Source organism: Palaemon carinicauda, unplaced genomic scaffold (genome assembly GCF_036898095.1).
Source record: "Palaemon carinicauda isolate YSFRI2023 unplaced genomic scaffold, ASM3689809v2 scaffold1559, whole genome shotgun sequence".
In the NCBI taxonomy this organism is placed as follows: Eukaryota; Metazoa; Arthropoda; class Malacostraca; order Decapoda; family Palaemonidae; genus Palaemon; species Palaemon carinicauda.
Genome location: NW_027169102.1, coordinates 16,101 through 34,586, shown reverse-complemented (window position 1 = coordinate 34,586; position 18,486 = coordinate 16,101). Strand labels below are relative to the sequence as shown.

The 18,486-nt window shown below is 37.5% G+C and overlaps 1 protein-coding gene across 1 annotated transcript; it reads right to left on the bottom strand.

The window, feature by feature from the left end:
* Positions 1–1,501: 1,501 nt before the first annotated feature.
* On the bottom strand, positions 1,502–18,237 carry LOC137635656 (serine-rich adhesin for platelets-like). Its single transcript, XM_068368116.1, has 7 exons — positions 18,138–18,237; positions 17,705–17,943; positions 14,800–14,980; positions 6,397–6,635; positions 6,052–6,207; positions 4,513–5,523; positions 1,502–3,527 (listed from the first exon to the last, which is right to left on the bottom strand). The coding sequence occupies exons 2-7, from the start codon at positions 17,852–17,854 to the stop codon at positions 2,325–2,327; spliced, it is 2,940 nt and encodes a 979-aa protein (XP_068224217.1). The 5' UTR covers positions 17,855–17,943; positions 18,138–18,237; the 3' UTR covers positions 1,502–2,324.
* Positions 18,238–18,486: the final 249 nt, after the last annotated feature.

Here is an 18,486-nt window from a genome sequence, read left to right as displayed (position 1 = left end):
TAAACTAAAGTACAAATTTTTATAACTATTTATATTTTTCCTAGCTTTACAATCCTGAGTCATTTATCAAAGATCCTGCCATAACCGCTTCATAAGTCTTTTGACCAGGAGAGAGTAAAGAGCGTCATGGGACGGTGCCCTGAGTCGCTATGCAATGTGGTTGTTTAGCAACCGTAATATGAGGCAATCAAACCACTTTTTCTTTGATTGTCAGGTTGTAGAGAAAATGAGACTAGGTGTAACTTATATAAATGACTCGGGTTTGTATGAGGGAAAATAACAATTTAAAAAATTTGTAGGGTTTCTACAGGATAGTGTTATACTTTTGATTTAAGATTTTTTAAATAGATACTCAACTACGGTACATCCCCTAAACAAGAATGTCCGTGAAATATACAGTATTTTTAATGTTCTAAACATATTTTTGACTTTTCAAAGAATTTTAATAGGTAGAGATAGCTGTGGAAATTCTTGATATATGTATAGGCTACCTCACTACCAAGATCAATAGAGGGAAAAGAAATAAAGAGGGGGGGGGGTGTTATTGGGAGTTATGAGCTGGATGCCTTAGTTAATTATTGGACTTGAACTTATCAACTTTAGAGGACTCACTTCATCTCATTTCTTATGCAGGGGGACTTGTATTTGGTTGATTTCATAGAAAGGAGTACAGTAAAAGAATTATGTCTACTAGACCTTTACTTAGTTTTCTTATCTTAAGAGCAGAGGATGGTATTTCTTGCTTTCTGGAATTGATAGATTTTCTTCAACTTAGAATACTATGGTCGATATTTCACGAGAATTAAAGTAAATGGTCTACTAATGAAAATGGCTTGTATATCAACATAAAATATATAAATATTTTGGTTACCTATTAGGACAGTTCAAAATATGTAGTAATATTAGTGAAATAGGAAGGGAGAATTTATCAGACCAAAGTTTGAGTGTATTGTAGTAGGGTAGGTTACAGATATTACTTAGACCTTCTTAAACGTCCTATGACCGCTGGATTTGTTCTTATGTTTTGTAGTTTTTTATGAATTTCCCATATTTATTTCTTTTGAAAATATAAAGTAGCAAGGGGTTTATTTTTTTGGTGGTTAAATGACAAGATATTGGACAAACGATGTGAAGAAATTTAGTGATTCTTCCATTTTACGATAAAGGTGGTCTTGATGTTTTTAGAAATTTAACTATGTTTTGTTACATATATTGTACAATAACAAATAAGTTCTTAACTACAAGTAGTTTTATTCTTAAGGGGGAGGGAAATTGGACATAAGGGACTTTATTCACACAAATTTAAGGATATAAAGATGGGTACTAAATATTCAGTTTTTTTGTATAGTATGTTTAGGAATAGTTAGGGATAAACATCCGATACAGAACTATTTTTCTTAAGATTTTTGTGTCTTCACAATGTGACTTCTTTTTGTAAATTTAAATAGTTTCAACAATTTCCCAATACTGCTGTATACTGTGTGGCTTAGTAAATTAAAATGTAGTTTTCCTCAACAGAAAAAAAGACAAATCTCAAAGGAGAAATTAAAAATTGTTTATCATTACTCTTGTAACACTATATTTAGCAGAAAATACAGCAGTTACACTAAAAAAAACACTGATCTTTTGCAACGCCAACGATGAGCTCATTTTCACATCATTAGTTTTGCCGTACATACAATATATACATCAACAGACACTAGTGGCAGGGAAAGGGAAATTAACATTATGATGAACATGATATTACTGTATATATATATATAAAAAAAGTGGAAGCAATTTGTGAGATGCAAATGCAATAAAGACAATTACAAAATTAAAGTTAAAAATAAAACTCTGAACTTAAAGTAATTAAAAAATAATGAGAGTACATTTGAGAATAAACAGGTTTTTTGAAAGTGTATCGTCAATGGTGAAGTTACAGTGGAGTTAATATTATACACACATTTATAATTACTGTATATCTGTGTAATAAATATACATCTCTATGTAGTAAGTGAAGTCCACTTGTCTGATTATTTTTCTAATTTTAGCTCAAACACTGACTTTTTTTTTTTCTCTTAATCTTCTGATTAATCAATATTTTGAAATACCTGAGATTTCTATCATTATACTTTATATACAAAAGCTGGTCGGGTTGCAGACGATGTTAGGCGGTACTGTAATGAATTTTTCACTACTGCTATATCTACAAAATGTGTAAATACATTTAAGTACTTTTTTTCTCATTGCACTTTATATATAAATGATGGATTTATAGTTAAGCTATTTTACGGTATTTATGAATTTTAGTTCTATAGAATATAAGAAATCACATCTTTCATTCAAGGGCTAAATACTCTGAGGGTACGCATTAGGGAAGTGAGTACGCCAGCGAGGTTTGTCGCTTGAGTCATGAGAGTATTCATAGAGGGATGATCCATTCCCCTCCCTGCAGCCGATAACGCTGCTCGCACTGTCGACTGATAGGTAGTAAGGACATCTCTCACTTTGACGACAACATTCTGAGTTTGCAGTGGTGTTGTCGTGTGTCTTACCACTTGCTGGGTGACATCTACCATCTTTTGCATAAGTGATATGCAGTTGGAGAGACACTGTAATAATACTTCTTCAGACTCTGTTGCTGATTTGACAAATAGCTTGGATGCAGTTACGAACTGTCTTGATTCACTTGTTAGTGCATCTCTGGCTTCTTGGAACTTCACCTCATCTTGAGTAGCTACACCACCCGAACGCTGGGCTTCCGTACAAGCTGCAGCCATTTCTGTGAGAGATTTTAAGGAAGTGCTAACAACTATGGCAAGACGTCTGAATGCGTCCCGTGAGGCTGGGGGCATTACTTCCACATCCTCGGCCTCCTCCAAGGAATCTTGGTCAAAACTACCAGAATCTAAAGAATCATCTAAATCTGTGCCATTAGGAGTTTTTCCATTAACCATCTTTGCTTTTGGTGATAACTTGGGAGAGGAAGTTTGCAATGGTGCGACTTCCTGATTGATACTGTTTTTGAAAGCAACGCTGGTATTATCAGGTCTAGGAAGCCTAGATGACAGTGATGACGTTTTTCCAGAACTCTGAACTGGACTTCTCACTCCATTTGTGGCAGGGGGCGACGATGGTGCTCTTCGTGCTGGTGACTGACTATTCTTTGCAGGTAACTGAGGTTTATCATCAGAAGATGGTGATTTTCGAGTAGCTTTTGGACTCTTCTGAGGAGAACGTATTATTCCCCCTACTCCTCCTCTTGGTGATACAATTCCTGAATTGCCTTTAGGTGATGTTGGACTGGAAGTGGGAGATTTTCCACTTGGAGGAGATGGAGCAGATAGTTTGCCCGAGTTACGAGGACGGTGCGTACCAGGGAGGTTGTTAGTTGGAGAGCCAGAAGGGCTCAGTTGTGGCTTACGTAATCGAGAAGGCACTGAAGGTGGTCGCTCGGTGTTGTCGGGCGACGGACTCCTCAATGTCTTGTGCACAGGGGAAGGCGAACGTAATCCCTTGTTGTGCATAGCAATTTTTACATTGTCCTGCAAGAAAAAAAGGAATTGAAAATCTCATGTACACAATATGTTAAATATTTATCCAATAAGTATTCTTTCAAAAAAATAATGGTCTGGACTTGATTGTGAAATGGCAGTTTCATGCATTATAATAATATTACAAGACTCTTTTATCCCCTAAGAATTGAGGCTAAGATAATTGAATATTTTATATATGTTGATGCTGTATGAAATATTTAGTATTTAGAAGCATAAAATTTTGATATTTTAGAAAAATCCATATATTCCTAAAATATAACTCCTTATAATATGTACTAATTTTCCTAATGAATTTACTTTGGGTGATGATGTACATCATTTTATATTTTGTAAAATCCCTAACTTAAAAAAGTCCATGAAATATTCCTACTTAAAATAATCTCCTAAATAAATTTAATTTACTTAATTTACTTGCTATTGAATTTTTTTCACAGGTTGCAACTTTCCGATTTATCAAATAATCATCACAAAACTGTCACAGCATTTACATTCAACATCACCATTTGACTGTCAACTGGTTTAAACCAAGGGCTTTTATGGACAATATGATGTAAAGACAGGGAAAACTAATGAATTGTCACCAGAAATTAGGATGACAAACATTTATCACTTATGTGCTGGAGTACTGTGGTCAAGCAAATAAGAAATTATAGGCAAGTTGAAAAATGATTTAGATTTGCTTACTGACCGGAAAGCACTACTGTACTAAATAATTTTCATTCATAAGGGTCCATTCTGTTAAGTCAAAAACATTAGCGAGAAAAATATGGAAATTAAAAAGCAATAAGTCTATATAGCTAGTATGGAAATTAAAAAGCACTGTAAAGTCTATATAGCTAGTATTGTTCAATATTTACAGATGCATTTGTTTACTTTTGCACTAGATGACACATTTTAGTCTACCACAGGCATTATTGATTTAAAATTTGTTTTATTACAATTACATAACACTTCCATAGCCAAAGGAACACACCTGAGAAGAGCTGCGCGGAAGAGGTGGTTTCAAGGCTGCTTTCGCCCCATTTCTAGGAGGTAACTCAGGTGGGTCTTCATCATTGTCAAGTGATTTTAAGGATGCAGACTTAACTGTAACCACACTCGAAGATGATGTAAGGGAGTCGTTACTTGAAGCTAAACTCTGTTTTGAGGGAGATCCTGGCGAGGTTTTAGAATCGCTTATATCTTCACTGGATGCTGACGATTTGGTGCTCTTTGTCGGCGACTTGAGTATGGTGTTAGATTTGGTTTCAATCATGATATCACCCTGGGAGGCAGATTTAGCCAAATTACCTGTACTCATAGATATACTTCTCTGAATTTTTGATGGAGCAGGTACAGACTTTTTTGGATGGGTGAGAGTACCTGTTCGCGTCACAGGTGTTCTAGGAGGGGGTGGTGGAGGATCCTCTTCATTAGCGAATTCGGCCTTGGTGGTTGGCACTGTCATTTGGCGCTGAAGGGTTGATGGCCTTTGTAAAGAGGCTGTTCCCCAATTGGGTCCCGAACTGAATGTTCGCACTCTAGACATAACTGAAGGTGGACTTGAATCACTGCTTTCGTTACTACTTTCCCTGTTTACTGAACTAACACCACCACCTCTAGCACTCATCAACTGTTTTCTTTTCAATGTGTCAAAACTTTTGAACATCTTGTCATTTTCTTCAAGGGCTTGTGCTAATTTTGCATCCAACTCAAAACCTACATTAGAGTTATTGGATCGAAGGCTATCGTAGCCTGATGAATCACTAGGAGAATGAGACTTATCTTTACTAAGCTTCAATAATAATTGTCGATTGTCTATGGAGGCACTATTATTAGGAGGACTGGCATAAGCATTCCTAGGAGAAACCTCAAAACGTCTCTGTAAGGAAGCTACTTTGCCAGCCTGATTGGCTCGTTTAGCCATGGTCTCAGAACTAACTTTTACTTCAGCAATCTCTTGGTCCTTTTCCCCACTCTCCAAGTCGCTGCCATCATCACACATCTGAAATTCATGAGACATTGTGCTTAATTTATACTGAATCAGATACTGTGCTTAATTTATACTGAATCAGATACTGTAAATGTAATAATTTCAATTCACAATTTTTGTAAATGTGATATGGTACATTTCAGTTTTTCATGTTTTATTTGAATATATAAAGTCCGAGTTAGTTTATGGGGTATGAAGACATTACAGTATTTTCTAAAAAGAAATTTTACTTATTCAGATATTGCTTTACTCTTCTATTCTGGAAATTTTAATAAAGTAGATTAAGTTTTAAAAAATTACTTAATATTTGTACTTCTAGATCATTATTAAAATTATTTTTAATGCTATCTATGTATTTACAGGATCGTTACTGGAAAGAGAGGCATATCACAATACAAATTTAAGGTGGGAGGAACCACATGCAGGATTTTGACGATTCTTATGATTTTACCTAACCCAAAGTGCAATGAACAAAGGTTAAATCAGAAGAAATTAAACATCAAGGATACCAAATAACAATATTCCAAGCAGAATACTCACCCTACTTATGCCCTCTTTGGCTTCATAAAGTCTTCTGATGATATCAGAAGATCTGTTGTCTTTTGTATCAGAAGAAGGAGGTGGGGGTATGATAAATGCAGATATGTCATATTCACTACCCATTTTGCTACTAGTTTCAGCACAGGCTTGAAGGTCCTGAAAAATAATTCATTTTAAAGAAAAAACTGATACAGGTAACTTATAAGCCATTCAACTTTATAGTTTTAAAAATTCTTTATGAATCAATATAGTTACAAGTTTTGAAAATACTTCATGAATCAAATAGTTACAATTATTCTATGAATCAATATAGTTACAATAAGTAATCTATGAAAAATATCTTACCACACTTCCTTCTGGTGGAGGTGGAATTGTGAGATTGGCAATAAAGGAATCTATATCTTCTCCCTCTTCTAGGTGAATTCCTAATTGTCTGAGGGCAGCTAATGTGAAATTACTTCCTTTGACTACCCCTTGACCGTTTCCACCTGCACCAATGCCCAAACGTGAGAAGACAGAATCACTGGAAGCGATGCTGGTGTTCAGACTACTGAGAGAGAGGCTGTCCTCAGTGTCACTAGTACCTGATTGGAGAAGAAAAAAAAAGAGGATAATGGATAAATTTCACAATAAAAGTAAGTAATATGTGACAGTATTGTAAGTAAATGTGCCAAGATTAAGCATATCCATCTTGGAAACATATACTATTGGGGTTTTGTTGTAGATTATAAAACATTATAAAGTTATTTTTAAGAAATTAAAAGATTAAATATTAAACTTCTAACTTAATTAGAAGAAAAAGAAAGAAAAATTATTTTCTTCTAAATTGTTTAGTAAATGAGCATCTGGCAAGTTTTCCAATATTTTCATCATTTGGAGAAAATGCACAAGAAATAGTAGTAGTAGTAGTTCTGGCTTAAGTACACAGTTGATAATGAGATATTTAGTTCCAACGGGATGCAAACTTTATCCATTCAACATGAATCACCAAAGGTACCATGTAATAGATTTTGGATCTAAGTTTCAAGACGGTGGACTCAGGAGGGTTGTCAGATATTTAACACTTATTGGAAGGACCTTGCTCTCAATTTGCCAATTACCATAAATGAGGGCCTCGTCTTCCAGTGTTGATAAAATTTTCCTTTGTGCTAAAGTGAAAGTAGTTTTGTTTCCATAGGTTTAAAACCTAAAGAGAAAATGTAAAATACCCTGGCAAGAACTATTCTTGAGGTTTTAAATGTCATATATTCCTTTAGCTTGACTATAGCCCGTTCCCATCACCACGACCTGTGTTGATGTGATCACGGTTGTGTTGCTGGCCCATGTGACAGTGCCTTTGCTCTCCCTTGTGACAAGTGCTCCCTAGTGTTGTGGCTCCTGTTGGAGAAACCCTATGGTTCACTCCTCGGGGGAACTTGGTGCTCCTTCGCTCGCACAGACCTCAACTCCTGATCGAGTCTCGCTGGTTATCCTGGTATTATTTCTGATGCAGAGGGCCGTCACAAGTACCCATGAAAGACAGGTGTAGAGGACAGTCACCAGTACCCAGACATCTCCTGTGCAATGCCTCACGACAAGTCTTTGGGAGGTGCTGAGCAGCCTCCAATCATGAAGATCCAGTAGCTGACAGAAGAAGTGTGGGGGATCATTGGGGTAGTTCTCCTGTTTCCTTGACTAGATGTAAAAACAGAGTAATTTTGAGTCCTGATGTCATCATCATCAAGTACGGGGTGTTCGATGTCGAACGGCCGTGGCCCTCTGCACAAAACATCTCCATTCATTCCGTTCTTGAGCCTTCCTTTCCAACTCCACCATCGTTAGCCCGCACATCTCCTTGATATTGTCACTCAATCTAGTTTTAGGCCTTCCTCTCGTTCTTGTACCATAGACTGATCCAATTAGTAGCGTTCTTTCCAGAGTATTGTGTTTCCGAACCTGGTGTCCAATAAAAGTTAGTTTTCTTTCATCCAAAATGTCAAGTAATCTTTTTACGATATTGATTTTTTGTAGAACTTCCACGTTAAGTCTTTTTCTCAATCAGCTTACCCTAAGGACTTTTCTGTAACACCATAGTTCAAAACTTTCTAATCTTTTCCGATCTGTAGCTTTTAAAACCCAACAATCTGAGCCGTATGATGTGATGGGGAAAAAAAAGTGATTTGAGAAGCCCCTTCTTTGTGTTTAGAGTGATATGTCTGTCTTTGCACACATTGCTTAGTGTGATGGTTGCATTGTTTGCAATACCAATTCTTCTTTTTATCTCTTGGGAGTCTTCTCCATTATTGGTGAAAGTTGCTCCGAGGTAAGTAAATTCAGTGACGAATTATCTAGGGCAACTCCGTCTAGTAGAATTCCTTGATCAGACTGGGCTTTTTGACACTATGACCTTTGTTTTCTTAGCATTTAGGTAGAGTCCCACTTTTTCACTCTCAGCTTTTACTTTAGTGATAATAATGTTTGGAGGTCCTCCAATACTTCCAGCGATTAAAACCACATCGTCGACGTATCCGAGATTAGTGATCTTTTGTCCTCCAACAGTTATGCCTCGTTCGTAGTCTTCAAGCTCATTTCTCATTATGATTTCCGAGTAGATGTCAAAGAGGTGGGGAGAAACAATGCATCCTTGTCTGACACCTTGTCCGATGTTAAACCAATCCGTTAGGCCAAAAGATGTTTGCACTGCTGCTTTCTGTTGATTGTACAGTGCTTTCAGAAGTGAGATGACATGAGGTGCAGAACCCATAGAGTACAGGTCGTTGTTCCATAAGATGTCATGTGCAACTGTATCAAAGGCTTTAGTGTAGTCATTGTTTTAAAGGAATACGTCGATTCTTCGTTATCTGTTTTTTTCAAGCATCATCTTGAGATTCATGATTTGGTCTCTGGTGCCTTTCCCAGGAAGGAATCCTGCTTGTTCATCAGCGATTTTTTCGTTCAGTTTGTTTGCCATTCTCTTAGCCATGATTTTCAAAAGATTTTTGCTACTGTGACTAATGAGGGAGATTGTCCTATTATTGCTGCATTTGAGGGTGTCGCCTTTCTTAGGGATGGGGACAAAGACTGACTCCCCGCTATCGTCCGGCCATTTGTTTTCGATCCAGATTTTATTGCAGAGCCTGTGGTAGAATATCTCGACGTTCTTACCTCCATTCTTTATCATTTCGGCTGTGACCTGATCGTTTCCTGGACTTTCCAAGTTTGAGTTCTTTAATAGCTTCTCTAATCTCATCAATCAGAAGAGGTGGTTCTGGTTCTGAAGACACTTGCCCGTATGGGACTGGTGTAGAGATTTGTGCAGTATTCTTTCCATCAAAGGCCAGTATTCTTTCCATCTGTCTTTAACATCCTCTCTGTCACAAAGGATTAGGTCATCTTCATCTTTGATGGTGTCAACAGATGGTTTGAATTTCTTAGCGAGGTTTTTCACACCATTATACATTTCTTTGGTAGAGTTGTTAATGGAATTTACTTCAATTCAATCCTTTGGCATTGTTCTTGTATTAACTTTACCTTGTCTTTCCTCATCATCCGTTGAATTTTGGAGTTCTGTTGTCTGTAAATTGTTTCCTCAACAGGATCATTGGTCCCTTTTGCTTTGAGTTGCCTTCTCAGCTCAACTTCTTTTATGGTTTCTTCCGATATCCATTGATTCCTTTTGTTGGTTTTATTGGTAATGGTTTCTTCTGCAACTTTTAGAAAAATGTCCTTTCCTTCGTTCCACAGTTCGTTTGGGGTTTTTTCATCTTCACATTGTAAAAGAGCCTCAAAGCTATTTGAAATTTTGACAGAATAATTGTTATCAAGGGTTTTGTAGTCAAAGCGAATTGGATGAGGTGGTTGTGTCAATTTCTTAAGTTTTAGTTTGATCTCAGCAGCCAGGAGTTGGTGGTCACTATTACAGCCTGCTCCAGGTCTAGTTTCAAAATTTTTTACACAACTTTTCCATTTTTGGTTCAAGATGACATAGTCAATTTGGTTTAGGGTTTTCATGTCTGGAGACGTCCAAGTGTAGAGATGGCGAGGATGGTGTTCAAACATTGTGTTTGTAATCAGCATGTTCTTGGTACTACAAAATTCTACGAGTCTCTCTCCACGTTCGTTTTGCTCTCCTAGTCCAAAGCGGCCACAAGATTTGTTAGGTGTCGAGTTCTTGCCTACTTTGGCATTCATATCTCCCATAATTACCTGCAAATCACGATTTGGTATGGAGTATATAGTTTCTTGGAGGATGTCATAAAAGCTATTTATTTCGTCCTCATTCCCTGTGCTAGTTGGGGCATAGCACTGAACATTAGTAATGTTATGTGGTTTTGCTTTGATTCTTAGTTTTAGAATTCGGTCACTGATTGGGCTGTAGCCAATTAGAGCTTTAGATGCTTCTTTTCCTAGGATTACAGCAACTCCATGGCTGTATTCATCTTCTTTACCAGTAAAGATGACATGATGATTTCCATCTGTTCTGAAACTACCAAGTCCGTTCCAGTTAGTTTCAGCTAATCCAAGAATTTGGAGGCCATAGTTATTCATTTCGTTGCAAACAGTGTTAATTTGCCTTTTTCTTTGAGTTTCCTAACATTCCAGGTTCCAACATTGATTTTGTTTCTCAATTGAAGGTGTTTTCTTGCTGTTCCAGTAGCCTGGTCACCCACTGAACAACGCACCCCTTAGTGATCCACGCGACGGGCGATGTGGTACGAGTTTTCATTTGGTTCACTATTCATGGTGCTAAGGGTTGACAGGGGTTAAGAAAAAGCTGAGTGGAGACCCCCAGGTTCCTTCTCAACTCGCTGTCTCCAGCTTACTAGGAGAAGATTTCTCTGCAGTTGAACAGTTGGTCCGAGAACGGATTGTTCTGAACTTCCTCCAGACAAAAATCCACCTGAAGGCAGAATGTCAGTTGCACCGACTGTGCTTTCAGATGAAAACCACTGCCCTGCAGTCAGCAACTTCACCGTGACCCTGGTACGGGGAGCTTCTGGGGTGCTGCTCCTTGCTCAAGGGAGCCCCAGGAACACAGGAACCCAGGACACGAGTCCTGATGCAATCAACACTTAATTACCGAGCTAAGCAAGCTAAACAGAGGAAAAGTGTACTCTCCTTCTACACCCATGAGAACAAATGTGGCCTATGAATCTCTAGAATGGGGAAGCTCCTTGTTTATCCATGAGGCAAACTAGTCAATCCCCAGAGAAACTCCACAGGGCAAGAAGCCGCTCAGTTATGTAAGGAAGCAGGAACCACTCTTTTCCTACAACCTATCCCTAGCAACATCTAGTAAACTCCTCTTAATCGTGATATACTTGGCTAACAATCTGGAGTATGGAACATTGCACAGACATAAATCTGCTTTATCAGCTTGCAGAAAGAGTGTAAGACCTTGCCTTCCCTCTTGTTGACATAAGCCACTTCTGTGGTGACGACTCATTAACATTACGGGGTGCCTCAAACGTTCTTGGAATTTTTTCAGTGCCAGGAAGCTTGCTAGCAGTTTGAAGATAATGTGAAAATACATTTTCTATCTTTAGCAAACACCTCAGACGAAAATCTCATTCAGGTGTTGCGCCCCAACCTTCCAACGCATCCGAGAATAATCGCATGTCCCAAGGTGGAGAAAGCAGTGGGACTTCTTGACCAAGAGAGGTTTTCTTTATTCAACCACTAGGTAAAATTGTCTCAGGCCTCCTGTTCTACTAGAACAGAAAGGAATTGGGCATCCCTAGCAGCTGGCCTGTGGTCTTGCAAACACCACTGAAAAGATCTTTGGTGTCCATGTGGAATGAATTTCTCCTGAGGAAAGGTGCCCGAGAAAAGGCTCCCTGTGCCAAAATGGGATTTCTGTCTTGAACAGAAAGTCTTGCAACCTCCCTGAGCTTGCGGATGCAATTGTCCGACGTAAAAACACTCACTACTGCCATGTCTATCAGTTGATCATAAACCTTAGATTTTTATTGAAAGCAAGAAAAAATCTCAATCCAGTAGTAACTGCATTGCAGAGGTAACCTTGACCAGCCAGTCGTCATTATGCATCAGCAGACATATCCCTTGCGATGTGGGCCAAAGCTGGTAACACAATGAACACCTAGGAAGTCGTACAAGTCCAAAGGACTATCTTTACCTGGTAACGTACCATAGAGGGAAAATCTGAGATTGAGGAGACAGATGCATTGGCAATTTTGAGTCCTTTTTAAGCATGAAGTGTCCCTCTCCAATAGAATACAACACAGACTACAGTTTCTATCCTGAACTGCATTGGTTGATCAAATATGCTCAATGGAGAGAGGCAAATACTCAGTATTCGGTTCCATGTTGATTTAAGGAAAAGCTTTTCCTTAGGTAGTCAACATGGAACCAAATACTGAGTATTGCCCTCTCTCCATTAAACATATTTGATCAACAAATGCAGTTCAGGATAGAATCTGTACAGTCTGTGTTGTATTCCATTGGAGAGGGACACTTCATGCTTAAAAAGGACTTAAAATTGCCAATGCATCTGTCCCCTCAATCTCAGATTTTCCCTCTATGGTACGTTACCAGGTAAAGATAGTCCTTTGGACTTGTACGACTTCCTAGGTGTTCATTGTGTTACCAGCTTTGGCCCACATCGCAAGGGATATGTCTGCTGATGCATAATGACGACTGGCTGGTCAAGGTTACCTCTGCAATGCAGTTACTACTGGATTGAGATTTTTTCTTGCTTTCAATAAAAATCTAAGGTTTATGATCAACTGATAGACATGGCAGTAGTGAGTGTTTTTACGTCGGACAATTGCATCCGCAAGCTCAGGGAGGTTGCAAGACTTTCTGTTCAAGACAGAAATCCCATTTTGGCACAGGGAGCCTTTTCTCGGGCACCTTTCCTCAGGAGAAATTCATTCCACATGGACACCAAAGATCTTTTCAGTGGTGTTTGCAAGACCACAGGCCAGCTGCTAGGGATGCCCAATTCCTTTCTGTTCTAGTAGAACAGGAGGCCTGAGACAATTTTACCTAGTGGTTGAATAAAGAAAACCTCTCTTGGTCAAGAAGTCCCACTGCTTTCTCCACCTTGGGACATGCGATTATTCTCGGGTGAGTTGGAAGGTTGGGGCGCAACACCTGAATGAGATTTTCGTCTGAGGTGTTTGCTAAAGATAGAAAATGTATTTTCACATTATTTTCAAACTGCTAGCAAGCTTCCTGGCACTGAAAAAATTCCAAGAACGTTTTGAGGCCCTCCATAATATTAAATGAGTCGTCACCACAGACGTGGCTTATGTCAACAAGAGGGACGGCATGGTCTTACACTCTTTCTGCAAGCTGACAAAGCAGATTTATGTCTGTACAATGTTCCATACTGCGGATTGTTAGCCAAGTATATCACGATTAAGAGGAGTTTACTAGATGTTGCTAGGGATAGGTTGTAGGATCAGAGTGGTTCCTGCTTCCTTACATAACTCAGACTTCTTGCCCTGTGGAGTTCTCTGAGGATTGACCAGTTTGCCTTATGGATAAAGAAGGAGCTCTCCCATTCTAGAGATTCATAGGCCACATTTGTTCTCATGGGTGTAGAAGGCGAGTACATTTTTCCTCTGTTTAGCTCGCTAATTAAGCGTTGATTACATCAGGACTCAGTAATTTGTTTTTACATCTAGTCGAGGAAACAGGAGAACTACCCCAATGATCCCTACACTTCTTCTGTCAGCTACTGGATCTTCATGATTGGAGGCTGCTCAGCACCTCCACAAAAAAGTTTTCGTGAGGCATTGCACAGGAGCTGTCTGGGTACTGGCGACTGTCCTCTACACATGTCTTTCATGGGTACTTGTGACAGCCCTCTGAAATTGGTAATGTCACAAAGATGCTTCTATGGTTGAAGAAATTATAGGTCAACAAAGGGATTAACCTAACTGTTCTTAGCATGGGTGCTGTTTTAATTCTCCAATGGTTCATAACATGGCTTGTAGTTGTTCCTTGAGCTGGTTGCAATGTTCTTTCTTGAACTGTTTCAATGCATGTTGGATGGAGACCGAAAATCCTAGCTGTTGTTATTGAAAAACGCCAATCAGAGTAACATCTATGTATGAGATCTTTCTGCCCTCTATAGAGTTATTTAGGGATCTTTCCCAGTATGTCAGATAATTCATGGTCTGTCTTGGGAAAAATGTCAATGCAGTGGAGAGAAAGGTGCCTTTTTGACAACTTGGTTATCCATCAAATTAAGTTTTGTCTTAAGATGTTTTTTGTTAATATTTGGTACAATTAGTTTTTGGGTTTATCATTCTTTCTTTTGACTCAAGGCTCATACATATCTGGTTATAAGAAATCTATTTTCTATCAACATAACCATCTGATATATTAAGGCAACTTCTCATCTGAAAATGGCCTTTAAATCACAGAATTGCTATTTATATATGAATAGCTTTATCACCACAATAGAGTTTCACATATTGCTGGAGGAGTTTTGTAGTAGTATATCATATTTTAGGCAAAAGTTTGTATATGCAAAATATGACTTTCAATTTTTGTGTTGGAAAAATAAAGCCAACCTTCGGGATAAACACGGTAAACAAAATTGAATGAATAACAATTATCCAGCACTAAAATCCAATTATTACTGTAATCATTTATTGATACTTTTTCAAAACAAATGTTTGTATGGTGTGAAATATGTTAAAAAACTATATATAAATTTTGTATATTACAAATTGTATAGATTACAAATGAAAGTGAAATATATCTAATATCTTATTTTTTATAACAGTGGCTTACCTGTTGTTGTGGAGTCTGCGTAACTGTTAACTACGTCATGCTCAAGCCAACTAGGATTCGTCAAGGATCTCAAATCACCGAGATCCTGTTCCAAGGCTTTCAACTCCTTTTCCAATGTCTCCCTGTCTGCAAATGGTGTTGGAGGAGTACTCAGCTGTGGTGGAAAGACTTTTGTACCATCCTGTAAAACATATGAGGAATAAAATATCTAGGATTATAAAATTTTAGTCATTTATTGAATCCTATATATGAAAAGTGTGGCAGTTTCAAAACTGATTATTATAGAAGCTCTCTAGAATATTGTACAGTATATATTACATACAGTAAAATACATGAGTTTCCTTCAATAAAAAAAAATGTCACTTAAATTCTTTGCTATTTAGAATATACTTAGTCACATTTTGTATTCTCCATTTACAATCAGCCCAAAAAGTGACTATAGAGGCATTTTATATTCTCCATTTACAGCCCTATAAGTGACTATTATTCTGGCCACAGATGCCTCTATAGTGTAGGTAGATTATCATACACAGTAAAGTAACACCACTAAATGTCTGCCCCGAATTTACATTGCTCCTCTTAATGTAAAAAATAAAATCTAAGATAATTTTACCTGACCTTATGTCAATTTCTTAAGTCATAATATAACAAGTAAGGACAACAATACTTTAGCTATTAGGGGTACAGTATTACGTTCCAGGCCCCACCAGGATAGCTGAAAAATTACTTAGTAAATACAGAGTTTTACAGAGACTTACTGTCGATTTAAATAATTTTCAATAAAAATATTTCTATAAATTTAATAATTTTCAATAAAAATATTTCTATAAAATTAAGTTTTATAAATTCTCCAACGCTCATAAACTCACAGTTTAAAAATTCCTTTTTAATCATTCACTTTTACTGTAGTCAAAACATACTGTACAAAGAAAAATTTATAATGTGAACACTCACCAGTGAAAATCAATGGGATTATGACTATGAGGTAAATATACTGCACAGCAGGAGCATTGTCGGGTGTTGCAATGTCTTATTTGTTGTCCAGCATAGTAACTTCTATTTCTGCTGGTGCAGCGGTAACCATGACTTTTTTTTTCTTTTGCACATGAGGAACAGTGAGTGGCAGTTGCTGACACTCATTTCTTTTGTACAAGTTACAAATAAACTTTCATGGCTCCTGTCTATTGTATTACTGAACGGACATAAACAAATTATGTGGGTCCCAATCTTTGATCGTTAGCTTCAGTTCTTTTTCCATTTTTGCTAGAGTTGACAGGCAATCTATTGACAGACAGACTACTACTACTACTACTACTCAGGATCCTCATGCTCTTCTTCTTCATCCTCACTTCTATTAACAAATCTGAGTGGGGAACGTCTTTTATTTTTGCTTTTGAGGGCAGTGTGTTTTTTTGGACTTGTGTGAGGCAATTTTTGTAGGCCTTTAATCCAGGGGCTCTGCCCTCTTCCTTCAAAATAAATTCTGGCGTCTTTAGGAAACTTATGCCGTTGCAGTCTCATTCATATTGAAAACTTGTTCATGCCAATAATACTGTAACCCTCATTCATCAATGATGTTCTGGACCGTCTCTTTTACACACTGGTTTGTAAGCAAAGACACGCTTCTCCATGGTGGGACACTTTTAAGGTTGAGGGTCATTTAATAATTATCAGACCAGCCCCCTGCTTGCATTAAAATCTGTTGGTTGCAGGAGGTGACTGCCAACTTTGCAGTCTTGCTGTTGCCCTTATATTTTTTTCATTCTTTTCGATATTGGAAAGGTAGATTTGTTGATGGCTTAATAATGGCCTACGTCTGCATAACTCCATCCTTCCATTAGTATGTAAAGGAATTTCATCTTCACTACTATAGTAAGCATCTTTGTGGGACTTTTTTTTAAGTTTTCTGCCCGAAGCCTTAGAAGGTACAAAAAATTTGAATGGCATCATAAGATTTAAAAGCAATTCACAGTTTTAGTAAAAAATATAAAAAAATACCACAAAACACAAAGATGCAAAGCCATGTCGAGTATTTATACGTAGATACAAACTGGACAACATGGGATACAGAATATGCCGCAGTTTGCTCAAGAGATATCCTATTGTCGGATAGTCTATCAGCAGCCCAGATACTGTTCAGCGTTCTTTGACCGATTGTATGTCCTTTTCTAGCCATTAATGTACCATGTACGAAATCATCTGGCCAGGCTAGGATACTCTCCCAACACCTCCCAAGTTTTTATTTCCATACAGATGCGCAATTCTTTGCATTATCTAACCCAATAAACTGAACAAGCTATAAACATTAGTGATCTTGCTACTGAACTGATTTTCTCTATAATAAAAACAGAAACATAAAACTAAAAAGGCTTTTATACTTCATTTGTGTTTTCACACTTACATAGCCTGTTTACATTTTCACACTTACATGACCCAGTACAGTATGACTAACTCATTTCTCTGTAAGGGTAAATGTACACACGATGTACAGCACTACAGTGTACCTGCTGTACAACTGTGGTTATATCAAAGTATACATTAACATTCTCTCATTTTTAGACTGACTATATAAAAAACTAATATGGGTCATTCGCTAATTTTTTTTTTACACTTACAGTATCATTGTCTTGTAAGAGTAGGGAATAAACAAAAGAAGTAAGCGAGGGCTATTTATAATAACTGGAATGGTTGATAAATTTTGAAATAAGAAAAGTTAAAATGACAGTTAGGGTAGCTTTGATTTACCAACAATTAAAAAAAGGCTGTAATATATGACTCGGTAAGACAACCTCAACATTGTAACCCTTTAATTGCCACCTCATGAGGTAGAGTGATTTGCCATGTACAGTATTGCTGTTATTAACAAGACATCAGAATGAACAAAGATACTGTAACTATAACTTACCTCATCAGGTGTAATTGGCGGAGGTATCATTGTTAAATCAATGATATCTGGATCAAGGTACAAAGTCCCCTCGGCAAATGTGTATGGAAGGCCAGAGTTATCCTCCAATTGCTTTATTAATGCTTTGATATCATCTTCACGACTCTGCATGGTGATAGGCAGGTTATCAGGGGAGTGAAGGCCAAAGGAGGATCCGCTGGGCTTCAAGACTGAAGAGGGACGTTGTGGTAGCTTTGCAACTGCAAAATAAGGAGTCAATTATGTGATGTACTGCTTTTTGGATTTACATTTGAAATCTTGCAGCATACACTGAAGTAGGGTTCCCCTTTTCATATTCCAATTTATATCTAGATTAAGAAATTGGGGTACTGCTTCTCTTCCTTACTCTTTAATTCTAATTGAAATTAAATACAGTATTCATAAGATATCTTACCGGGTCTATGGGCTGGGCTTTGGTTAGGTGTTGATTGAGAGTCTGTATCACTACCAGATCGCTCCTCGCTTTCCACCACCTCAGTATTTGGTATGAGCTTCTGACCCTTTAAATAAACAGGAAACAAAAAAATAATTTTACGGAACTTTTTTCTAAAAATTGTAAAAATTCAGATTCATATGAGTATATACAGAAAATATACTAACTGTACTGAATTGTGCCGATTATACCACCGTACACGAGACTGGAGAAGTTTAGTCATTATGTATTATTATATAGTAATACAAAGCAGAAAGCTGGCCAGTATTGTATTTCTAGTTTAAAGAATTGTGTGTGGCCATTAAGTCTG